The sequence below is a fragment of the Pyrgilauda ruficollis genome, unplaced genomic scaffold, assembly GCF_017590135.1.
Source record: "Pyrgilauda ruficollis isolate IOZ18807 unplaced genomic scaffold, ASM1759013v1 scaffold94, whole genome shotgun sequence".
Taxonomy (NCBI): domain Eukaryota; kingdom Metazoa; phylum Chordata; class Aves; order Passeriformes; family Passeridae; genus Pyrgilauda; species Pyrgilauda ruficollis.
Window position 1 is genome coordinate 375557 of NW_024531488.1, and position 25967 is coordinate 401523.

Consider the following 25967-nt stretch of genomic DNA (forward strand, 5'->3'; position numbering starts at 1 on the left):
ATATTTACTAGTTCTTTTAAAAGCTGTTCTGAAATTCACTTTTTGTAACATGTAGCATACTTAGCTGGCTGAAATTAGACACGGTGAGCCAATTCTTGCTGTGTTTCTCTTGCTCCTCCCAGACATTGATTTCTGCAGGCTCTGAGTTCACTTGAGTGTTCTGGGGACAACCATCCACTCTAATCACCTGCCAAGACACAGACGAAGCAATACTGGATTTACAGGATGACTAGCATCTCCACAGTTCCTCTGACAGCATTATGATGTGGCCTCTCAGAGCCTCTCTGAAACGCCAATGGATTAATGAATGCACTCCCAACTGAGAAACAGATTTTCCCAGTTTTGTTACAAACTGCAGAAGATATTGCTTTTGTCTAGCAAGTACTGCAGTTGCACACTATCTGAAGGTATTCGAACTTTGAGACCTAATACCTTGAGAGATACTAGATTTCAAAGTTCAAGTCCGAGACCCTTTGCTGACCTGTGTATCTTACATAAACAAACCAGCCTTCAGTATTTATCTCATTAAACAGTGATAATTCTTTCCAGATAATAAACACCCCAGAAATTTTTTTATAGGCACTAGAAATAGATTTTAATTTACAAACACACAGACGCAGTTGCAAATGTTGTCCCATACCTATACCCGATCAATATACTTTCTGCAATATGCTAAATGTTTGATGGGTTCAGAGAAAAGTCTATGGGACTCCTGCAGGCAGGAGACAACATTATGAGACCTATCTTGCCTGAGTACAGTTGTAAACCCCCTGGATATGGTCACTGCTTCAGTCTAGTCTAGGTCACATGAAGCCTCCACAAGTTCTCCTGAAAGCTGAAATGCAACAACTGATTTATGGTTCTGAATCACCACAAAATCAGTATCAGCATGGTATACCAAAGTCCCTGGATGCCAACAAATTCAAAACAGAAACCCTACAGATCCAGAAAAAAGTAAAAATGGAACCAAAACCAGACACACAGAGGAGATGCTGCAGTTTGTATGCAACATTTTATATGTTTGCATTTTCAATGAAACCACACTGCAGAACTGCTCTTAACGAATGAAGAAGAAAATTTTGAGATACACAATTCTCTTGCATCTGCCCATACCGGCACCTGAAGAGGTTTTGGATTCCTCTTTCCTCTCCCAGACTTTCTGTCTCTGTTTTGCTGTTTTGCTTTTGTTGCCTCACTGTGGTGTAGCTCACAGGATCCTAAAGATTCTGCAGGAAAGAGTAAAAAAACACCTTTAAGCTACAAAGTTTCTGTTTACTAAGGGAAAATCTGTTAGGACTGATAACTGGCAGATGTCTAAAGCAATCTGAGAAAGAGTTGTGGTATCCAAACTCAGCACTCAAGCAGTTCCATGCAAAGATGTGCAGCATCACAGGACATAAAACAACTAATGTCATCCATCACGTCAGACTATTCATAATTGAAACTGGAATCTGATGTATTTTAACACTCGGTAAGTAAACTTGATGGTGGACAGAGAGGTATTTAAACTGACTTTTATGAAAAAGAAAATATGCCTTTTCATTCTCCATGCACCCATCTCTGATACTGCTAACGTGTCTCTACAGGATCATGTAATGTATTTTGGTTCCTGCAACTCTGCAAGAGTTCCTGCAAGAGACTTCCCCAGAGTAAGCACAATCCTTCTGCCACCTGGCTGTGTAGCCACAGACATGGAGATTCCATGAGATGGGGCAGATCCGGGTGGCTGACACACAGGTGTGTTGCAGCTTGTATAGCAGGCATACTTCAGGTATTCCCAACAGACCCACACAAACAAAGTGAGAGAGTAACTCTGGACTCTCAGTTATTATCCACCACTGCATCTAATATCTTCTGGGTGCAAAAGAAACATTTTTTGATGTCTTAGACTCTCCAGTAGCAGATACTGTACATGTTTAATGTTTTATAATTACCGCCTACAGCCTTGCAGACTTTCCCTGATCTCTCTTTCTTAGGGGACGGTAAGCTGTTGCTTCTGCAGAAACTCCAGTCTCTCCAGGGAGGGCTGATCCAGAAGGAGATGCTTTGCTTCAGCCTGTTCTGAGAGAGGCTGCTGCTGTGACATGACTTGACAGAGCTGTAGGAGGAGGACTTTGAATCCCTTAAGTGGACATGCCTGGTGGGATTATTCTGGCAATGGTTAGCCCTGTCATAGGAGGAATGGAGGTACAGGGCTTTCTTCTTTGAATCTGAGATGAAAACTCCTTTTTCATCACCTTCAGAGAATCCCCAGTTGACATAACCACCTTCAGTTTCTTCCTTGTCATCACAGGGGGATGCTGCACTTTCTTCAATATCCAGCGGTAGCTGGAGATCAAGGGGATGAGCAGCTTCTGCAGCATTAATCTTTTCTGATGGCAAATGAATTACAAAGTCTCTCTGGCTCCATTGGTAACCTTCTGTCTCTTTGCCAAGGAAGCTGATACCTGGCAAGTTTTGTGGAACCACAATGCTACTTTGCAGGTCATCTCTGAATGCTTCATCCTTGTACTTGGCAGCAGTGTCCAAAAATGAGAAATTTAAGGTGACATCATCACCAAAAGACCCTCCCTGATGGTCAGGAGGCACCAGCAAAAACTGCCCGTACCTAGGAGTCGACTTAGTCTCAGAGGATACTCCTGAAGTGATTGTGTCTGTTTCTATTTCTACCTTTGGAGAGCTGTCTTCTACCACCTTGTTACTCTCAGACTTGAAGAGTTTGCACTCTGATGGAGACTGAGTCCTTACCAAGCTCCGTAAGAGGGAGGGTGGCATGCTGTAATAGTGGTATTTCTTGTCATACAAGCCCTCCAGGCTGCTCAAAGTCTTGGAATAGAATGCATTGCTCCAGCTATGGGGCAGCTTCCTACAGCTTTGGTGTTTTGTGTCAGCCAGTAAGGCTTCTTCCACCTTCAAGGTGTCTACAGCTGAAAGCACTTTCAGGATGTCCACTGTCAGGGCAGACAGGTCTTGCAAATGTCCTAGCTGGCTGTCCAGGGAGAGTAAAGACTCCTTGATATAATATACCTTCTCATGAACTTCTTTAAGTTGTTGAAACATCTCTTCCACTCTAGGTAGAAAAAGAAAACATAACTAAAAAGCCAAAACATAGATCTTTACATCTGTTTGAGAGATGATGAAAGAAACATAATACATTTCAATAATACATTTCATAATACATTTCAAAAAGTCAGTGTTTTAAACAGGTTTTTTTTTTTTTTTTTTTTAAATGGTGAGTTTCATTGCCATTAACATCTGTATTTGACAAAACCCAGCCAAACTGCCAGTGGGTTTTTTAAGGAAACAGTCATTTTTCTCAAGGAATACCTATTTTTAAAATAGCTGTTTTCGTACTAATACCCATTCATTGACATAGAGCTGCTAAAACATTGATGGCAGGTTACACTGGGTATGGCTGCAAATGAAGTATACTTCCTGTCAGCTGGACATCCTGCATTTTACATTTCTTGTGCAAGCATGAAAAGGATAAGGCTCACACAAACTCTTTAATCCTGCATTTTTCAAATACTAAAGACTGCTGAGAAACAGGTTTCCCAAGGACATATTTGGCCTCTGGAAGCAGATTCTGTGCATCTTATGGCATTGGTTATCTTCAGGTGAAATTCAACTGCCTAAAAAACCAAAGCTTTATTTATTTATTATCCTCAAATCCCCAGTGAAAAGTGCAGGACCTTCTTGGCCTGGAATTGAATAATTTTAACCAAATCAGTACCTTCGTATTTCTTCTCTGTTACTTTATCACTAAGACAATGATAAGTTAGCTTCAGGCAATATGCAGTAGTAATTTCTTTCCTTTGTCACAGAGTAACTAAAATTCCTTTCCAGATATATATTTATCCAGTAAATGAGACCTTATTGAAGTAATCAATTCTGCAGTTTCTGAACAAAACTAGTTATTTAATTTCTTTTAGAGAGGATGTTTCTTTTGCTTCTGTGTTTCATTTTAACATGCAGGAAATAATGTTATTCTTTCTCTAGGCAAAACAAATTTGTTAGATTAAATCACTGTTGGCACTCAGTAAGAGTTTTTATAGTGTTCATTTTTTAACTGTTCCCATTCAACTTAATGGTAGATTTACCATTGATTTCAATAAAAAGCTTAATTAGGCCAATACTGACTGTTTTGAAACCCAGCTGGTGGCTGTGTATTGGCATTGTGTAAACCAAGACACTACATTGCAAATAATGCTGCAATGGTTTTCAGGCTGTTTCTGTAAACAGCAATTTTACCCAGTCACAAGCAATACTCTCAGAGTCCCTACACTACTAAGCTTTTCAATAAAATTACATATTTTATGCTGTTGTCTGGCTTGCTTTTGTAGTGCTACCTGGTCTGCACAAGTGAAACTGAGCTGCACCTTGCTGTACCCCCTTAACCATGTGCACACTGCACGGGTCTGGGGACGCAATTCTGTCAGCAAGGCTTCCCAGACACATCTGACATATGTCCCAAAGAGATGCAGATACAGAAACAGACACAATTCCATCAAATTAACAAGGCCTATACCAGAGTTCAGAGTGGCCATAGCCAGCTTCAAAAGCATGAATTTATCCAAGTCTTTTTATACGACAAATTTATACACAGAATATAAATATGCATCAAAACACACCTTTCTGTGGTCAAACGGATCCTTTCACTGCCACTGGAACTCAGGTTTTCATTCTTTTCAAGAAAATATTCTTCTACACACTGTTCCTCAAAGTCATGGAGTTTTTTTAACTCCTCATCACTCAGGTAGAGCTCTGAATAAAGGAGGTAGGAATCAGTATGAAGCAGGTTAATAATTGTAATCATTTATAAGTACGCATGAGGGAAAAAAAAGAAAAAAATCCAGTCAAAAAACTTGTTTACACTCCCTCCCTTGACAAGAATGAATCAGGCCTAAGTGCATGAATTTGTCTTGAGTATAAAGACTCAAATACATGAAAATGTGGGATTTTGTCTTTCTTTACATAGGGAACAAAAGCACACAGACAAAAATTCCAGTACACTCCTCTTTAAAGGCTCAAAAATACGTATCTGAATGGCTGCTCACAAAGACTAATTTTCTCAAAATTTTTTTTCCTGTACTTTGTTATACATGTGTCATTTACAAGACTTAGATATGAACATGTAAACCTTACAAAAATTTCACTCCATTTTAGCCCAGGCACTCATTTAGAGCTAGTTATCTACAACAACTACAGTCCATTTAGGTGCTCAAAGCTGCAAAGTTTGGGGTTTTTTTCACCTGACTGGTTAATATGCTCATATCTATAAAACATTCAGATATGCTTAATAAAAGTTCATATGTACAAAACATTAAGACCCTCCACCCCAAGATTATTGAGGGGAAAAAAGCATTCAGAAGTTTAAAATTCCATAACTTGGGCAGCTCACGGTGCTATTCTTCTAGCACACCAAGACTTCTGAGATAACAGCTCCATTACAAGGAAGTACAAAGAAATGCGTATGGTGGAAAGCTGCTTCTCTGGCTCAAACGCCACATTTTCCAAGCTCCACTTTTCTGTCCTTTTTTATGTACCAAAGTCCTCACGGTACTTGCTAGAGAGGTGCCTGTTCCAAGCAACAAGGCAGTGTTTGCTGCAAAGATGTAGTACTCAGTTGCAACACACAGCTAAGCAGTGAAGACCCCTCTCACTCCATATGAGACTTCATCACCTTCCAGACACTTTTCTCCCCTATTTGACCTGTGTTTTTCCCTCCAAAATTTTACTCTGTGTCTTGGTATTGATTTTCCACAGGGTGGCCCTGGGTACTCGTTGTGCAAACCAGTTAATCATAACAACACCAAAACTAAAGAGAAAGCTATCAAGCAAAACTGTATAGAAAACATGCCCAGAGGTGCCTAAACAGAAAAAAAATTCTCCTTCTGAGAGAAAGGTAAGGAAAGCACCAGCTCTCTTCTGTGCAAGGATTTTTAGACGTGCTAAGCAGTTTTCCTTCAGCCTAGTGCTCCTTACAAGACACCCTCTATGCTATGCCACTGACTTATGCTGTGCTTCAAACAAGCAATGGCCCTTCAAAGGCAGGCTGGTGCATCCAATTATGATGGGGGAGCTGAACCAGGGAGCAGCAGTACAATAGTTCAGCACTGATTAGCTACACCTGTTTTTGAGCTCTGTAGCCACCTGTGAGCATGCCAGGTATCTTCAGGGATTCATGTTCAGCAGAGAAAATTCTAAGTGAGGCATAACCCACACAGGTCTGCCCACCTCTATTATAAGGCATCAAGGATGTACAATGCATCAAAAAGGATGAGGCTGTATAATACTAGATACCAATGCTTCCCAATTTTATTTAGATATGTTACAGTCACCCCTTCCCCTGCCTCAGACCCAGCACCAAGCCCCACTAGTATTTCCATCCCAGTATCTTGAGGTCCCTTTCCCACAAAAGGTCAGGCTACTCCTGGCAGAGCTGGTGACAGTAGGACAGGGAACTGGCATCACCTTAAGGAGGCATTAGGAAAGACCTGGTATGAAGAATTCCAGGCTGGGAAAAGTGAAGGTAAGGTGCAGTGATAAGCCAGTGCACAAAGGGACAAAAGCAGCAAGGAGGTGGGAAGCCTCTCTGCATCTGCAGTCACTGGATCTCCTCTACGCTTGGGCTCTGCAGCTACTTTCCCCAGGTAATGATAAAGGAATTATTGGTCTTTTCATGACAAACATACAGAAATTTATACTTTTGGCACTGCTTAATTTCTTTTAAAATAAGAAATTATTTAGTTCCTATGGAATAAGTTGCTGTCCCTTTATTTCAGCTGAGAGTTGTGAGGTCTTGTGACTGAACTGATGCACAGTATGCAGCACAGTAACAGCCAAACGCAAAGCAAAGCATTACCCCCTTTTTTCTTTTTTTTTTTTTTTTTTTGCAACTCATCTCCACAGTGGTGGGAGTGAAGATGAGCTATTTCTTTTGGTTCCCAGCTTACTTAGTCCAACATCGCCTTCCTCTTGGTCCGACTCATTTGGGGGCTGGTGGTGGAAGATGCACTTTATCAGAAGCCCAATGTGACTCAGGAGGATGAATGGTGGAGGCAGCCATGGCTTCTCATGGTAGGTCATGATGTAGCGGTAACGGTTGTACTTCCAGAGCTTGTTCGAGATGGATTTCAAATCAAAATAAACATTACTGAGGAGAGAATCACAGAGGGAGAGAGGAAGGAGGGTAAAACCTTCATGTGAGGAATACACCCAATACAGCACAAGACACTTCTCCACAGATCTAATATAACACTGGTCTCATTCCTCCAGTGAGGTAAATCAGCTTAGCAACTCATGTGCCTGCAGCTAGTGCACTTAGAATGAGATCTTCAAAGCTGCCTAACAGATTTGGAGATCCAATTCCCATTCACAATAATGGGAGCTGGGCAAAAGACACCACTGACATGGCTTTGAAATCCCAGTCATGCTATTTAAATTTTAATATATACCCTAACTGAGAATTCAGCATTGTTCGCCTCTTTGGATTGGGTTAAAAGTAGGTGTCAGGCTTAGGAAAAACTGTAACAAAATAGTTTTCAGCTACATGAGCCATTCTTCTGCAGAATACTCATTGTGAAGCTAAATGTGACTGCACTGAATAATTTTCTGTGTCTACTATGATAGACCCAAGCACAGGAAAGAAATGCTGTGGTTTCCAACATTCCATTTCTGGTCATTTCAGATGCACTGTCATTCTACACAGCCAGTATATAACCACAAAAACATCAACTTTCCTTCTGAGAACATAATTAAATGTATTTCTCACACCCACCCATTTCTGGTCCCACTTCTGGAACAATCAAATCACTACACAAAAGATTTACCATATCATCATTATATTATACATAATGTATAAAATAATAGCTTGATTCCTTGACAGGAAAGGGATTTCTTATTGGAAGTGGAAATAGAATGACTTTTGATAATTCAGGTTTTTTTGCATATGAATGAGTTATTGTATTAATTTGATTTTTTTTAACCTGCAGCTGACTTTTTCTTCCCCAGAAATCCTAGAATTATAAGAAAAAATAAATAACTGCTTGGGTTAGGCTGCTCTTTAGTAATATTTTACAGAACTTGCTCCACTACAATGGGTTCATGTTAAAACATGAAGGGTTAGAATTACTATAAAGACACTGACAAAGTACTATGAATTACTATAGAATTACTATAAAGACCCTTTCTACTATGGCAGCACACATTAAAAGGCAAATTGTTGGAAACTCTACTGTTAGATTTCAGTCTAGAACATATGAAATTACTTAAAGTAAGTAAGAATTTTCAAATTATTTCCTAAAGGAAAAGCATACTCTTACTTTATCCTCTTCACTTGAACACCTTCTACTTATCTGCCAGTTTAAAACTTGGCCTACCCTATGATGAATGTTATAGAGGCTCTTAGAACAACAAATACAACTTTTAGGAAGGGAAAATTACTTTAGGGATGAAATAATGCTGTGCTTTTTGCCACCTGCAATTGTCCGCTCTCACAGAGTCACATTCTTTTTAAGTGGCAAAAGAGTTTAGCTGTCTTCTCACTATCTCTTTCCTTGCACCATATGGCTACCACTGTTCTTTCCTTTATTTGACTTAACCCCATGGCTGATGAGGTACAGCCACAACCATCAATGTGGCCTTGCTAGGGCATTTTTGGTGAAAACCTTTCCAGAATTGCAGGCACAATATATGTTAAAGTAAGTGTATTGCTTTTACAGCAATATACCAAGGTACCTACTTAAAGAATGCAATGAGCAAGTTGACCATGATGATGTACTGCACAAAGAGGTACACAGCTTGCAGAAATGGTGTGAGAAAGGAGCCGGGAGGACAGTCTTCATTGGCTTCACAAACTGGAAATGAAAGACATACAGAACACGGGTAGCACAGAAACCAGAGGTGAGCACAGGAATGGCCTGTGCTTCTCATTTGTCCCAGCAAGAAACAGAATAGTCCTCACTAATTTCACAGAGATACATCACTAAATTTCCAAATTAAAGATCAGCCTCCAGCGAAAGGAGAGCTGAGACCTCTTTGTGCTATTATCACCCTAGTTACCACCTGTTCAGAAGATGCAGACACCACTTCATACAAATCAGTTCTTATGCCAGTCATTCCACTTTTTGTTAAGGGGAAATACGCAGCTGAAATATGTTTGGGGGATGGTATTTACCCAAGTAAGCTGAAATCCAAATCTTTGATCCTTAAGACAGGAGTGCCACAGGCGTAAAGCAACAAATAGTGGACATTAGGGGATCCCTTCTGATGTTTTCAAATCATCAAAATAAATACCTCCCAATCTTTTTAATTTCTAATCAAATTTAACCCTTTTGAGGAAACTTTGAAAGATACTTATAAAGAAGGACCCCTAAATTCAGGACATATTCTGCAGGATAAAGAGTCACTAGAGAAATCATAGCTTTATTTTGGAAGTGTCAAATTTCTAAAGGTTTAGAATTATTAAGTGATTAAATGGATTAAACTGGGAAACTTAACAGTGTGGTTTCATTGAAAGAATTTTGATTTATGTAACCAAAATACATGTGACTGTTTCAGCAGTAATAATGGATGCAACATGGTAGATTATTTTAATGAATTGGGTCTATGCTGAACTATGTACCTTAAATATTTTTTTCTCTTTGCATAACTACTTTTCTATTTTAGGGACTCTTTTACTTACACCTTCAGTCAGTAGCATGAGAGTGCCTTACATCTGTAATTCTTAAATATCTCTGGAGTGCCTGGTTCCTCTCTCTTACTGAAACAAGGTCAAAGCCATAATCAAGCTACACAATTCTTCCTATTTATATTGATTGGTTTTATTTCTCCTATGTGCATATAGTTTATTAAATATGGTGCCAGGTAACTTATTTCTCCCTTTCTTTTCCTCCTTTATTCTTTCTTCCTTAAAGGCAGCTTCTCACTTTTCTCCAAGAGATCAGCATCTTTGTATTCACTTAATTGGAAATTTGTTTCACTGGAAGATCCCCTTACCAGGAAGTAGCTTAGTATTAGTTCCTGTGTGCTATGCCCTGATATTTGCAGTATATTTAATTTGAAACGCTAAATTTGAAGGGTTTATCATTTAAACCTATTTATTTTTCACGCAGAATCTCGTATTTTCAACTTCATTCATGCAGTATTACTCATTATGGACATAGATATACTGGAATCAGAACTGTTTAAGGAAGAACAGACTCAGTAGGTAGTCAAAACTCAGGAGACCAAAGTGGACATGCTTCTGCACATATTTAATTTGAGCTGTTGAGCTCAAAATTACCTACCATCTATTTCTCCAGCATAGACCTCACCAAACATCATCCAGTAGGGCTGAAATACAATATCTCGCGCCAGTGTCCAAGAAGGGGGCTCCTCTGGTGAAAGAATTGCCTTTCGTGACACCCCAAAACTCAGCAGGACTATGGCCATCATGATCACAATATAGAACATGTTTCCTGTCTGGAAGACATGTTTGTGTAAAAGAATTAGTTGTGTTAATTATATGTAAAAGAGATATTCACTTTAGGGAAGAGTATCAATCACTGTTTTTACAAATCAGAATATAAAACCAGGGGTAATAATCTAATATGCTGGAGGAAATAAAAATATTTTGTTCCTATGACCTGGACTACATGAGCATTTTGTAGACGTTAAAGTCATCCTAGACCAAAAAAGCCACAAGTTCTACTTGCTTCACATGTTCCTTTTCTATATTAGGCAAGATCTAAAAAATGCAGAGATCTTACAATGGTGATTTTGCTCAGCAGTGCTTCTTTCAAACTGAGAGCAAGGAACAGCAGTGAAAATTATTTTGCCTCCTAAGCAATTGCCATGAAAGACAATATAAAAGTATTAAGAGAGTTCTCAGTAACGGAGGCAAATTACAGTAGGAATCTTCACATGTTCCCCAGGACTAGACAGTTGTTCAGCAACAGTTCTTACAACAAAAGAGAAACAAGATTAACTTTGGTTTCACAGAAATTATGACAGATAAACAGGGATATAGTTGTTTGAATCAACAAGTAAAACAATAACGAAACAGTTTCCAAGAGTTAAGGGAATAACCTGTCACAGTGAGCCCATCTCCAAGAGGCAGTGACTTTTCTTTCTCCTGTTACCAAGCTAGATTGGCAAACTAACTCAAATGCAACCCTTTTCTAAGGAACTAAGTGAAAATGACTTTTGTGAATAAATTAAAGTGTAATCTGATTGTAGTCAACCCACAAACAAAAAAAATAATGGTATTTTCAAGTTAAAACATTCACTGTGAATTATTAGACCACTTCTCCTTTTCTGTCACTTCTGAGCTTTACATATTCCTGAAGGCAGATGCCTTAGCTACAGAAATACTGCTCCAAAGCACAGTACTTACCATTTTCCCAATCATTGTCAGGTATGGGCCAGCATGCTGATTCACAGCAAAAAGATCAAGAAGCCGAGTATACCAAAATATGATATCCAAGCAGTAAAGCAGCCTCCCTGCAGTTTGAACAGGGGGGTTGGACCACCGCAAACCAAAACCAATCATAAACAGGATGATAGCTACAGAATCAGTAAAATTCCAGTATTCATAAATCCACACCTTCACCTTTTGGCAGAATTTTCCAGGTTCTGAGATAAATACCTGGGTAGAATTGGAGAAAAACACCATAAAATGCCATTAAAATCACATATACATCATTTAACTTTTTCTGTCTGCATTATCTCATGATATTTGAGAATGTATAATTTCCCCTCCTTCTTTTTTTTTTTCTTTTGTCTTGGACCCATTTACTAGATATTGCCATTCACCATCAATTGCAGTTTATACTTAATCTACCATGTCATATTGCTCAAGTAAGCTGCATCAAATGGAATAGCTCTTCCTGCAAAAAAAACAAAAAAAGGATCCTGAACCCGAATCCATTCACTAAAGGGCACATAGCTCAGCGGAAGAGAGCAGCCAGCAAGGAATTGTTATGCACACGTTTTATTAGAAATTAACAAGCATTTTCTAGAGGGATGGTCACGACCTGCAACGACCTTTTCATTAACCCCTAAGTCATGGAAAGTACCAGGCTAACCTTGCCACTGGGAAAATAACTAATGTCCTTTATTTCAGACGAAAATATAAAGAAAGATTCTTACATTCTGCCAAGGACAGGTTAAAAAAAGAAGTGCTGGCAACTAGCAAGGTAAAGAATGAAATGTTTACTCCTTGAACTGTAAGGTGCCCCAAAGGGATTTTAAGCTTCACTGAGCAAGCACGTGAAGTGGAATCCTTGGGAGAAGGCAAATAAAATGTTTGCACATTGCCACAAGTGAGGCAAATTACGCAGTGCTATGTGAGATCAGACTGATAAGTACCAAGCAAAGGAGAGATTTTGAAATGTTACGCCCTGATCCTGCAAGAATTTATGCATACGAACACATTAATGTAGACAAGTGATCTAGACTAACTCACATGAGTAACTAGTTGCAGGGCCTAAGGCTTCAACAATTATTTGATACAATCTAGAGAAAGAGAGGTTTGCAGCTATATATAACAAGGCCCTCAGCAGCTAAGCAGCTGCATGGCTAAAACAGAGTGTCCTACAAAGTCTTTGCCAACAGACCAGAACTAGAACATGGATAAAGAAAATCAAGTAAGGACATCAATTTCAAAGTGTTCAGCCAATGATTCTAGAAAGAAGAACTGTTCTTTCTGCTGTCCCAGCATCAAGATAGTACAAGAGAACAACAATGATTTCAAAAGTGCTTGCTATTTTACATTTAATATTTTTCTCAGTTAGGAAATCCTGGTGTAGATTTTTTAGTCCTATCTCATGCTGACACAGAATTTGAAGTCCATCCAAGCTCTGATATATTCCCAGTATTTTTACTGTCCCTTGGAATCGTTCACCTCTCTCATGGTGATTTCACAGTCTTCTGAGTGACCTGTATTTACAGTATCCTTTGCTCAGAACTGTGGCTGGCTTTATTCCTCTTAAAGTACAGCATTTCAAAAGTCATACAAAAGACTCTTCACATTACTGTTATTTACTATGTGCTGATTCTGCAGTGAAGGCATGTCAGAGCAGATACAATAATTGAGGAAATACGTAGCTGCATTTGTCCCTAGACACAGGTTTGGAGCTCAAGTTGCATTCAGAAGCTTAGGTCTAATCAACTGCAAATAATTACAATAATTTTGATTGGAATATTTTATTTTTTTTTGTGCTCAATAAATCCAGCATTAAAAGTTGATTGTGGTTTTTTCCAAGTGCATTTATGGAAGGCTGGCTAGACTTGAGGGAGAGCCATAGATTATTCTATGCAAAACTTCTATTAATTCATAACAAGTTCTCACTCAGATTAAATATCTAAAGACAACTTTTATTACTAGAAGTCTAATGGTCAGCTCCAGAAAATTAAGTACCAGGTGTCTACATCAATATTCTAAATCTCAATTCAGCAGTCACCTACACCTTACCAATAAGCTCTGCACAGAAAAGTAGAGAATCAAGACCAAAATTTAAGATGCATTTTGACAGCCCAAGAACTGGTCTTCTAATAAAAGACTTCCAATAAATAAATTCTCTGTATAGTTCACCATAAAAAATAAAGCAGGATTTAGCATTCTTCAGAGAGGTATTCCCTGGTTTTTAAGAAAGATGAGAAGCATGAATGGAAAACTTACCTCCCTGACTTTTTCAATAGCAGTAGTGAAAATATAAATGATAACAAGCCATTCTTGCACACTTGGTCTTGGTTCCATCTTCACCAACACAGTGTAAGTAAAGAGCATGAGGAATGCCAAGTATGACATCTGCAAAACACACAGTGTATAATCCATACACACAAAAACCTCTAATAAATTTCTGCAAATAAAACAGCATATTGGCTTCACTATAGGTACTCAAACTACTAGGACACTGCCACATTTTTGAGCCCTAAAATTTGAGTTCTCAAAAATTTTGTTTTGTTTTGCTTTGGTTTTATGGGAATGTCCCTAAACATCATTGGAAATTTGTACTTTAATGCTGTAAAAACAGGTAGGAGCAGAAGGTAAACAATTGCAGCATATGCTCATCCCCATAAAAGAGACAGATTTTTGTATCTTGGATGTCGGACTAGATGGCCTCCAGAGGTCCCTTCCAACAGTAACTATTCTGTGATTTATTCTGTGATCTGCACACCATTCCTTGAATGCGAAGGCAGTCTTATGCCTTTATCCTAGCCTTCTCTAGGGACGAGCAACAATTCTCAAAGTTAAATAAGTCACTGCTGGTTAAACTGTGCCTTCCAAAACACAGAAACAATATTAGGTGGAAAACACATATGATCACAGCCTGATCTTAAACATCCTGTGCTCTACTGACACAGGGTTACTGAAACTAATTTAATAAATGCACATTTCCTATAGCAAATGATTCCCTATAGATAAATATTTGCTTTTCCAGAGACAGTTCTTAAAGAAAGGAACATGAATATCAGTGAAGTATTAAAGGTACAAAAGACCACCTTCAAATCTATGTCAGCTTTGCAACTAACCACTGTAAAAGGCTGTGCTTGAGTTTTTCTTTAATTCCTTATAATTGTTTTCCTGGGTTTTTGCGTTTGGGGTTTTTTTTAGTTCAGTTGCATGATTGTAGCAGACAATCTTTATGCTTAACTGTTAGAGAATTGGCTTTCAAGCATTCAAATGGCTTCCCATCTACACCCATCACTAAGTGACTGCAAATCCATGCTAGAAAAAATAAAAGCAGGATTAAGTGGCATTTGAAGGACCAAAGGAGGGGTTTATCAGTCCAGGTTCTAGAATGATGACTAACCGTGTGAAACCAGAACTTGACAATTGGTGCATTGTAGAACTCATAAATTTTTCTAGTTCCAGGCAGGTTTCCTTGTCCACCATCTCCTTGGCTTTCATCAGACTTCTGAACAGCTTTTTCTACATCATAACCCTTCTTTAAAAGAAAACAACATTTTCAAAGTAGAAAACAACTGTCTATAATTGCAAAGGTAGTGTTGTTTCAGAGGGAAGACAGACACAAATGTGTAAATACACCAACAATTACTGTAGCATGGTTTTGTCTGATTATTTGCAATAATCAACATACACTCTGTGAAAGATGGTCTATATGGCACAGCTACACTGTCTGTATATTTTTTAGTATTTTGTATAAGAGTATTTAAGGAAAATCAGTAGCCTGGACTTTTGCTAGAGACTAATAGATAAAATCAAAAGCTAACATTAAGCAGAACTTGTGTGAGCACTTTTCCTAGCTGCCTCAGGTGGGGCTGCTCCCTTCCTGCACTAGCAATACATGTGAGGCTGGGAAGGACTTTCTCATTATGGTCAGCACAAGGACAGGTGAAGTAACTTGTACCACGTTCACTTAAGTCCTTATCCAAACTAGGGATCTAACCCATACTTCTGGAGAGAACTGGCCTCCAGCCATTTCATTCCACCTGATCAGCATCTTCTCACTCCTCAGAACTGCACCGTGGTAAACAGACAGACTCTGGCACACATATGACTGATCTGCACAGACTAACCAAAGTGTCTTTAGAGCTGACTGGGCTCTGTTCCCCATGATACCATAACTGGTGGAAGTCTTGAGACTGAGGCACATGAGACATTTCTGCTTTGCTTTTGAACTCCAGCATCAGGATCGTGGGAGGCAGGAGAATACTCACAATGACCTAAAAGAGAGACACCAAAATAATTAAGCAGTGATAGCATAAACCTAAGGCCATGGTTAGCCATGCCTGGTGCCAGTGCAATTCCTGGCTGGGGAAGGAGTCATTGGTGCTGGGAATCTGTGTCATACAGTCTGACAGCCTCTGAAGATTTGTGCTTCTCTTGCTGATTTCTGGCTTTGAAGAGTGCCATTGTATCTGGGGATGCTTTCAATACAGTTCCCTGTGTCTGGAAAGCATCCTTCCCCCCAGCAGCTCTTCCAGGGAACAGGCAATGTGGGGAAGCAAGAGCAGGTGAGGAAGGACTGAAAAGTGCTGAGACAATGGGAAGAGCAACAAAAAATCTTTCATCCTAATGTCATCCCACACATGCTTTTGCAAAGAAATTAAACAGGAGCAAGTACTGTTTTCCCTCCCTCCCCTGCTTTTTTTTCCCAGATGTTCACATTCATATTCCAACATATGCTTAAGCACAGCTGTCTGAAGCTGCATTAACTGTCCATAACCAGAAAAAAACATATATTAAGCGTCTATAAAGCACCTAAATGGTCATAAAAAAGCAGACCAATGCTACCTTAAACCAGGAGTTCTTCCGCATCTTCAGGCGTCCCATCCACATGTCCGTCAGCAGCATCTGTGTGCACGTGTGGGACACAAAAGGCCGCAGCCCCACAGACACGGCCAGCTTCAAGCAAGTTGAGTTGCTCCAGTTTTTCAGTTCATAGGTCAGCAACTTCATGGCCATCTGCTCATTTTGTTTGAATGCTTTGTCCAGCACATCTAAGGCAAGCTGCCCAAATTCCCTAAAGCAGAAGGGAATTAACAGTCAATATAACAGGCATCAGTCCAAACTCAGAGTTACTGCTGAAAAGAGGTTGTTGTGAATACTCTGGTAACTAAAGTTCAGCTATCAATCTCAGTAAGCACGCCTCCTCCCATTTTTCTCATTGTTTTATCAATATACCTAGTTAAAAAATAATTTGGGATGTAAACCTAACTGTTTAGTCCTAATCACAATGTTTATGGCCATCCTGTTTTGTCATTTTTTATTTGTTTTGTTCTTAATCTCACTCAGTGACCAAAATGGACCCTACAAAGTTCTTTGTATTTGCTTCGACCGTCAGATTCATCACCACTGTGGGCAAACATTGCAGCCAGTTGCAAAAGTCTCTTTTTGGACTGACTTTGAAACACTTCTGCAGAGAAGGCTCGTAAAGGAAGGTACATACCCTCCTTGAAATTAAGATTTGGAGCTGCATACAAAAGAACAAAGTACATTTTATTGCACCTTAAGCATTTATTGAATCTCAAGCATGAAATATACAAAGCAGAAAGTACATTACCAACAAGAAAAACTACCAGAAAACACTAAATGGAAATTACAAACTCAAAGAAAATTCTTGGTCTACTTCCCTTTTCATTCAATCAGGTATTTCACTTTCCATTTAGTCTTACACAGAGCAGGATTTAAGCACTGATTTTGGTTTGCTGGTTACTACTTGCTATAAATTTGAACAGTCCAGACCTATGTGCCATATGGCTTTTCAACAAATTGAACTGGAAGAGAAGCCACAAGGGAAATTTCAGCCTTTCACCTGACCATTTAGCAGATAATGAGATTTATGTTACTTACCCATGTTTTCAAATATGCATTTAGGTAATATGCCAATAGTTTTCCTTTAACTCTCCATATTACACACCAGTACGTAGATCCATTATATAGTATCAATAGTGAATATCTGAAAGTACTTTTTTTATACTCCTTAATCCATGGCATCACTAACTTTACTAACTCTTAGCAGATTAGGGCAGTCTCTAACCATTTTCAGCACCAGAGAACTTTAACTGAAATAAAGGGAGAAATCATACTTTGAATACTTCTTGAGTTCTTCTGAAGTGTCATCCACCATGTTGCTCTGTTTAGCTTCATGTGCCATTGCTCTGTAGAGTTTACAAGCAACAACAGCTTTGACCATGGCTTCCTCTCCATGCTGCCAGAAGAACATAGCCATCTTCTGTCTTTTCATCAATACTGCCCAAACCAGGAGGTCATTATAGGGGTAGATGAAGCCAGTTGACTCATAATTCTCTGAGCAGTTTATATCCTCTTTTGATTTCTTCTTATACTTTGGGAAAGGGCTGGATCTTTCCTATAAAAAGTTTTTGTTTTTTTTTTTTTTTTTTTTTTTTTTTTTTTTTGTTAAAAAAAACAAAAGAAGGGAGGGAAAAAAAAAGAAAACCCCAGTGAATGGTTGAGATTCATGAAAATAAAACTGCATGCAAATCTGAATTGCAAGTAGCAAACTATTTGATAGCTATGTACATTTAAGTCATAAACCACAGCTAGGACCATGTTCAGATTAGCAATGCTAAGAAGCTGGTAACACTAACAAAGGAAAAACACACCTCGCTCTGCATCCATGTGTTTCATTACTTCCCTTTCCTTAGTGTTGGGCACTCTCCAAACCCCATGATACCCCATGCTTTTACTCTCTTTTTTTTTATATATGTCAGGATAGAAGCACATAGTAGACTGAATTAAACACCTTACCTACTTAAAGATTATTTTCCCTGTCACACTTGTAATGTAAACTTGCTATACATTCATATCTGGGTATTTCTTGGAGAATGGTACAGGAAAAAGAGTCTTACTGATGTAAGTGAGGAAGTCTCAGTGCTTTAAATTCATTTTACTTTATGTTTTGTCAGATAGATAGATAGATAGATAGATAGATAGATAGATAGATAGATATTAAAGCCAATCTTTGCTCTTCTATCATTCTTTCTCTGAATGTACCTCTTAACAGTCTTGCTATAGCACTTCAATAAGCCATTCATGAGAAAGCATTAGGAAAGTCAGAGAACTCCTATGTTTCTTCAAAATTCAGAAGAGTCTTCACAGATGTTTGATACTCAGAAATTTGGTGATACCACATGTCAGTGAATTAAAGCCCTTAACAACTAAAGGATGGAAGGTAAAAAAATTATCATAAAGTCTGAGCTTGGTTTCATCAATAAAATTGCAAGATTTGTACTTTGTGAGCAGTAAAGCATTGTTCCCACAGCAATTTAAGTAGAATTATAAAAACTAAGAGCCTGACCAACATGCATAAAATTTGTCAATAAAATTATTATCAGCCTGATACGTTCTAAGCAAAGTCTAAAATATGCCATTATATTACCTTGTATTTGTAAGGCTGTGCAGTTCTGAAGAACTGAGAATGCAAAGTACTTTCAGTGGATCCCATTCCACTATCCATCTGATTACTCTGATGAAAGGCATGAGACAGGCTTTGAGGCAAGCTGGAGACCGCTCTCTAGATCCAAAAGCAAACCATAAAACATGAGGAGAGAAATACAAGTTAGAAATAAATTTTGCTGGTACTTGTTGACTACAATAGTGCATGTAGAAATTGATGTTATTCAAAAACTAGTGAGTCAAAAATCACCATAACTACCACTGAAGCTTATGCCATCAAGGAAAAAAATGGCCTGTTTCACATCTCAGTTAACAAATATATATTTTTCTGAGTCTCTGAATTCAAAATAATGATTTTCCACTCATAGCATCCTCAAATTGCAACAAGCAGGGTTTCAAAAGATGGAATCACACAGTCTGGAAGATCTTCTGAGTGCCAACCTTTATAAAATGTGTCATAAGCTGTTTGAAAGACAGAACTCTGAACTTTTTGCTGATAATTTCCTCTGAAGGATGGCACATCCAGCATCTCTGTAAATTTTGTTCGGTGTTGGCTAAGAGGGCAGGATGAATCACTAATGCTTTTCCCAACAATTCCTAATTATATGTTTCACCTATTACTGTTAAGGTCACATTTCATTAGGAAAGAGCAAAAAGTGTTAGAACTGCTCACATCTTTTTAAAGCATTATGCTAAAAACTAGTGGCACAAGAAAGCTTTGTCTCTCTAGTCACTCCAAGTTACAGGTTTCATTATTTCTTCTCAATTTCCCTGATAATTATGAGGTTCTTCTCTTAGTCATGGAAACATTTCGTGGGGATGGGAGGGTTTTTTTGTTTGTTTTTAAAATATGGAAGTACTTAAATGTCCAGTTCTACTCCAAAAACTGGGGGTCATTTTTATGCAGTAAATTTATACCTTCTGCAATATTGGGAATGACTTTCAATTAATTTATTGAGAATTTAGGCTGTTTTTAAGCTACTGACTTTGGGAAACCATAGGGAGCATGCTGACATGCCCTAAGTCTACTCCAAGGCATGTGGAGTTTAGTATTTCCGTGAGGTGGTTCAAGCTGCAAGAAGTAAATATGTAACTGTTTCAAAAAAGGGAAAATGGTGGTTGGCACAGTCTTGTCATACTTTATTGATGGATGGTAGACAAAACACAATCAGATACTGGACACAAAGGTAAATTTACTGAACTAATAAATAATTTAACAAATAATTAATTTAACCAGTACTCTTGGGGATTTGTCTCTCTTATTTTCAACCTCCCTACAGTTCTCAAACAGACAAGCATGGCACACATTTAAATGATACTCCTCAGACAAACCAGGATGACAACACGAGCTATTTTCAGGTGTCACATTTTGGCTTTTCTTGGTGACCAGTGTTTTGGAAGAAGCTACCTTGTGTTTTCTGTAGAGATCATTGTAGAGAATTCGGAAATGCTTCCTTGTGTAGCTGCTCCGATAAGCTTCACCAAGGAGGTACTCTATCACCAGTCCAATGTCAATCAGTGATATCTTGTAATCCAAAGAAAGGCTATTCTGAAATACCAAATGTCACAAACATTTCATGTTGCTGTTATATGTGACATTCAACCATGTCATAGTCCTCCTATTGTAAGGGAAAATCTGGAAAAATATGCATCTGTCAAGAAAATGTACACATTCATTATGCATGTGGAACTCTTCTAGAAAAGAGGGAAAAATGTGATTCCTGAAGTTCACTGTACCCACATGGCATATTTTGCAATGTTCACAAGATCAGCTGCATCTAACAGTGAGGGTAACTGTTCTTCAGGACAAGAACCAACAGCAGAGGTACAGATAAAAACCTTCTCACAAGGGAAAACTAGCATGGTACGATTAAGTACTTTGATTTACTCAAATTGAAGAAGTAGCTGAAGCATGCATTTAAGCAGAGTAATTCCTAGAGACTGGAAATATCCTGTTGAGGATCAAGACTGTCTTGACAACTAGGACAACAGCAGTACATGCACTAGATCTACCTTCTGAGTATCTCACCTGTTCTGCTTAAAGCACCAGTGCCCATCTTACCTCCTCTGTCCTTCCAAGACCCAAGGTTTGTGACAAATTCTCTGAAGAATAGATTCTCTTCCATGCAGATTTTAAAAAATTATAGGTAAAACCTTAAACTGCACCTCTTTGAAGTGAAAAATGGGCATGTATATAAATGGGATCAGAGATGTTATGTATTCCTGGCAGTGTAAGCCTTTCAGACTATGAAAAGTCTTTTTCTTTAATGTACTGAGGGTGTTTTTTCAATATACTGCAGTGGCAAACCTCAGTACAGTCAGCTAAGGCCTCTCAGTCCCAGGTCACTGAGAGTTAGGCAAGTATTTTTGAATACTAAGCTTGTAGGTACTTCTCTCTGCACTAATCCCCATCTTTTACATCATCAGAGCAGACTGCAATGTATCTTCATTCAATCACAGCAGCAGCAAAGCATAGTAACAGAAAATATTCTGAAATCCATGGTCACATCACTGTTGACTGTCCCAACTACAGTGTCACCATGTTTAATTAGACTGCAACTGTACAACCTATTCACAGAGCACTTATGTGACCTTACAGAAGCTCAGGTGAATAAGGCTTTTCAGCATTTAGACCTGTTTGCAGACCCCAAGCTTAGCTTAGACAAAGGCAGTGAAAGTTTTGAAATTGTGCAGACATTTTTCACATTAATTCCATTACTGTATGTCAGGTGCCAAAAGCTTCTCTTTAGATCACTCACTGGGCTTTCCCAAAGTGTTCTGAGATATATAAAGACAAATATATGTATATGGGTTTTAGAGACATGATCATGTCAAATGCTTCAGTGAAGAAGAGAGTTTTCTCAGCCTGGACAAGCTCAATGTTTTTTCAAGATTTAGACCTTTCAACATATAGATTCCAGATTTAGAACATAAATTAGATCTTGAATATGTTCTTCAGTATGGAAAAAACATGGAAAACTGTTTGGGAGACCAGGATACCCTACATCTATCTAAAGAATCATAAATGGGATTGACATGAAAGTCACACACAATAACAAAATGATACCACAAATCTAACAGAACTCTGCAAACAGTCAGGCTTGCCATTTCATTGTATCTTAGCAATCACACCCTGGAATGAATTAGCCAATTAGTCTAGATTGGGATCTAAGAATCTCCTGTGTTGAAGTCTAGATGCATAAACAACAGCTCATCCCTTCCTGGCTTAGCAGTGCTGTGAGGAACAGATAACAGAACTGTGAAATAAATTAATGATGTATCTAAATAACAAGGCTGCTACTAAATGACTAATGGAACCAGTGCTCCATGCAGTAGTCATCCACTGCCACCTTCTGTTCTCCTGGGCAGTGCAGCACATCCAAATATTATCTCTTGTCACAATATCTTTTCATTATTGGTCTAACAAGGACAGACTTTAACTTTGGGGAAAAAATAGAAAACCTTAAAGCAATGAGTATAACCACTGCACTAATTCACTAAGTCTTTTGTACAATCACTTCAAAATGTCAGTTTAGTAATGTGAGAAAGAGAATCTGGTCTGGATGAGCTACTCAGCTTTGAAATTAAGGTACAGGAGCCTTGGGAGCCTCAGCAGCAGTATGTTGATTAATTGCTTAGGGGGTCAGTGGAATTAAGATGAAACCATTTAGCAGATATAGGACTGCTGTAATGAAGCTGTCACTTCTATTACCAAAATTCCCCTGTATTATCTAATAGCAGCTTGCCAGTGGGCACTGAAATATTAATCTAGTATTTTTGTCCTCAGCCTTTCCTATGTCTGTTACCTGTTTCACATCTCGAACTAGATGGTGTAAAAGCAGATTTGATGGTCCTTGTTTCTGTAGTGTGAATAGAAAAGACAGTAAAAAAACATGTTGCTCTACACTAGAAAATCAATACATGTAATATATATAAGAAATATAAGAAAGCAGCTTAAAAAAATCTACAAAATAAACTACTGTGATACAAACTCTCTCCACTCTACCCACAAATCTTTTCAAAAAGACTTCAACACCCATGAGCAGCACCTCCACTATCTTAAATCTTGACTTAATCTAGAAAGAAGCTGATATAGCTTTGGTCTAAACAACATATCATTTTCAACAAGGTAAGCATGAATTACATATCAGATTAAAATCTGAACATATTTCTTATCCACTTCCAATGAGTACTCAATCTAGTGACAGTGAATCAAATATAACAACCTGGTACACCATTACCCAACCCCGACATTACAATCAAAACTAACCAAACCCATTAATTTTCCTTTTTTTTAATTCAAAAATTCTTCATAAAAATATGGCCTATTCATCATACCCCTTAAGCAAAACAACATTGTTTCCAGACTTTCGTGTCTAAAGTGGCACACTGGGATTTCAAATACTCACTGTATTGTAGAGTTCTTCCAAACGCGATATGGTAAGAAAGCGGTGCATGTTCACTCCATGTTCTATTAACAGTTTTACAAAATCCACACGATCCATGACTAAAGCATCCAGCATTGCCTGTTCCAAGGCACCAACCTCCAAATGGACAGAGTTGAAGGAAAATATTAGAAAATTACTTTTGGAAATAAATAAAACATTCCTGGAGCGAGTAATCTCTCCACCACACTGACTTGTCTCTATGTATATTTCAAGTGCAAGTACAGAAGAAAAAAATGCTGGAGGAAACATTTGTGTAAAAAGCCAATAGAGGGGAAGGAAAACAGTTTCCATTAACCCAACATACGTAGAGACTTCTACAAATGTAACTTCACAATCAGGCTCTGATAATACATTCTCTACTCTGTAATTCAGTTCAGAAGATAAAGTATGATAATGCAGGGCACAGAAGGAAGCCTTTTTTTTTTTTGACACATGACAAAAGCTATTTCAAAGTGCTACAGAGAGTCTCTATAGAACTGCAAGTTCTTAAAAGCAATTTTTTTTTTAATATGAGAGAGAATGTGTGTAAGAATAAACTCCCTCAGAGGAAGCATGAAGCAGAGGTCTACATACAAGCAGTGCCCAAATGGTGGAAGTACTCTACTCATGGCATTTGAGTAGAGCTCAGCAGGGCTTATACATGCAAAGTGGCAAAGGAGTTAGACACATGAGGTTCATATAAATCCATATAAAGTTTTTCTACAGAACACATATGCACAGGAAATGCAATGGGATGAGCAGAATGAGAAGGCTGGAGCACTAACCGAGCAGGTCCTAGTGCTAACTTGAAAATAGTACATTCCTTGTCTATATTGAGGTTTGACAGAAATTCTTTTAAAAGATGACCAATAAATGCTGCAGAATTCTTGCACATAAAAAGAAAACTTTTGCACTGATCCTGAATTATTGGGTTTTCTTCCAGAAATATCTGAGAATGACTGGCCATTCTTGCATTAAATTTCTTCTAACTGTCCTTGAGCAGGCAGTGTGTCTGAAGAGATCTGCAACCCTTTGTTAACTATTAGAATGGTATTCTTTGGTATTTGAGGTAGAGCTGACATTTAAACAGAAACACAGCCACAACTGGTTATAACATTTACCTTCTGAACTTCTAGGACTAGACTTCTCAAAAGAAATTACCATGACACATGCACAATTGTACATGTTCCCTTGAAACACTTAAATAGACAGAAATATTATAGGAGTCCACAATCACCTAAAAACTGCACCTTAAATATGTAACTCAAAATTTGAACACACAACAGCAATAACTCTGCAGAAGCTCTAGCCCCCAAAAATTGCAGGTCTGGCAGTACCTGACAGTCAGAGGTACAATTGCTTCACTTTAATTAAGAAAGCAAATAAGTTAAAGGCAAGCTTAAAAACCACCTTGTATGGGCTTTTTTTATTATTATTTATTTGGTGGGTTTTTTGCCTTTTCAGTGCAGGAAAAATTTGGGGTTTTTTCCCCTGATTAGAAAAGAAAAACATTCAGGAGTATATGTCATCCTAATTTTTGCTTGGAGAAGCAAGAGATGTGAGGCTTGTTTATTTTGAAATCTTTAAGTTTTACATGAATGGGAGAACACAATTATTATTTGACAATGGCTTTTCATTCAAAATAGTGCTGAACATTGCACTGAAATAGATATGAACAGATACATGGATTTTTTCCAAACATATCAGAAGAAGCGGAGTAAGAGTAGGGGGGTTGCCAGTGGACCTGTAAGGACAAACACTTGAGGCTATTGTAGACATAGCAAACTAATTTGTTGTCCTACTGCTTACTGGCAAACAGTCTGGGAAAGTCCTCTATCAAAGCTGTTCTTTATGGCAGAAAAATCTGAGGAACTGTTCCAAATTGAAGTATCAGTAGAAAATATTATAGAAACCATCCATGAAGTCATACTGGCAAATTGTCAGGACCCTGTGGTATTCACCTAAGAGTTTCCAGAGAGCTGAAGTACAGCTGAAATCAGCCCCTTTAATATCAGAAACATAGACAGTAGATATGAAATCTGCATATTGTTAAAAAACTAAGTTGTCAAAGTATGGCATATTAATACAGTTAGGACTTTGTAAGGACAGATATAACAGAAGTACAATAATAACAGCATGAAAAAATGCAGCAGAGTAAGTGGAAGCAAGGTAGTTACTTTGTAGAGAGAAATCAGAATTTTGGCAGTGACAGGTAGAAGAAAGTTCTAGTGGACCTATCTTCTGCAATCATGAATATAAATGAGATATAAGTTAAAAACATTTTTAAAAAGCATTTTAAAAAAGCATACAGCCTATTAGGACTTATCCTTAAGTTAATATAGAACAATATGTAAAATAATGGTTTTTCCCTAAATATTTAAATGAGAATATTGAATGCTGATCAACCTATCCCAAAAGATGACTTTTACATCTGAAAAATTCAAGTACACAGAAGAGCAGGAAATATTGTCAAAAATATGGAAACACCAAACCGATATTCACCTTAGAAAAACCAGGAGTAAAAGGGCTGAACTGCTCAGTAAGTCCCTAAACCCTTCTGTGTTGAAGAGGCGGGGACAAGAAAAATGTTATTATTCCCCCCACACACAGAATCATAGAATAATTTAGTCAGGAAAAGTTCTTTAGATCATCAAGTCAATCAGCAAAGCTAA

General features: G+C 38.2%; 1 protein-coding gene across 1 annotated transcript in view; it reads right to left on the bottom strand.

The window, feature by feature from the left end:
• Positions 1-25967, bottom strand: part of TRPM6 (transient receptor potential cation channel subfamily M member 6) — a 78948-nt gene that overhangs the window by 27340 nt on the left and 25641 nt on the right. Inside the window, exons 13-29 of the mRNA XM_041489481.1 lie at positions 23278-23412; positions 22675-22728; positions 20277-20417; positions 18852-18986; positions 17539-17819; positions 16244-16472; positions 15526-15672; positions 14799-14933; positions 13664-13792; positions 11378-11629; positions 10290-10464; positions 8744-8858; positions 6957-7156; positions 4632-4764; positions 1935-3070; positions 1114-1226; positions 61-187 (exon numbers count right to left, since the gene is read on the bottom strand). Coding sequence (XP_041345415.1) covers positions 61-187; positions 1114-1226; positions 1935-3070; positions 4632-4764; positions 6957-7156; positions 8744-8858; positions 10290-10464; positions 11378-11629; positions 13664-13792; positions 14799-14933; positions 15526-15672; positions 16244-16472; positions 17539-17819; positions 18852-18986; positions 20277-20417; positions 22675-22728; positions 23278-23412 — 3637 coding nt within the window. The remainder of the gene's footprint in view (positions 1-60; positions 188-1113; positions 1227-1934; positions 3071-4631; positions 4765-6956; positions 7157-8743; positions 8859-10289; positions 10465-11377; positions 11630-13663; positions 13793-14798; positions 14934-15525; positions 15673-16243; positions 16473-17538; positions 17820-18851; positions 18987-20276; positions 20418-22674; positions 22729-23277; positions 23413-25967) is intronic.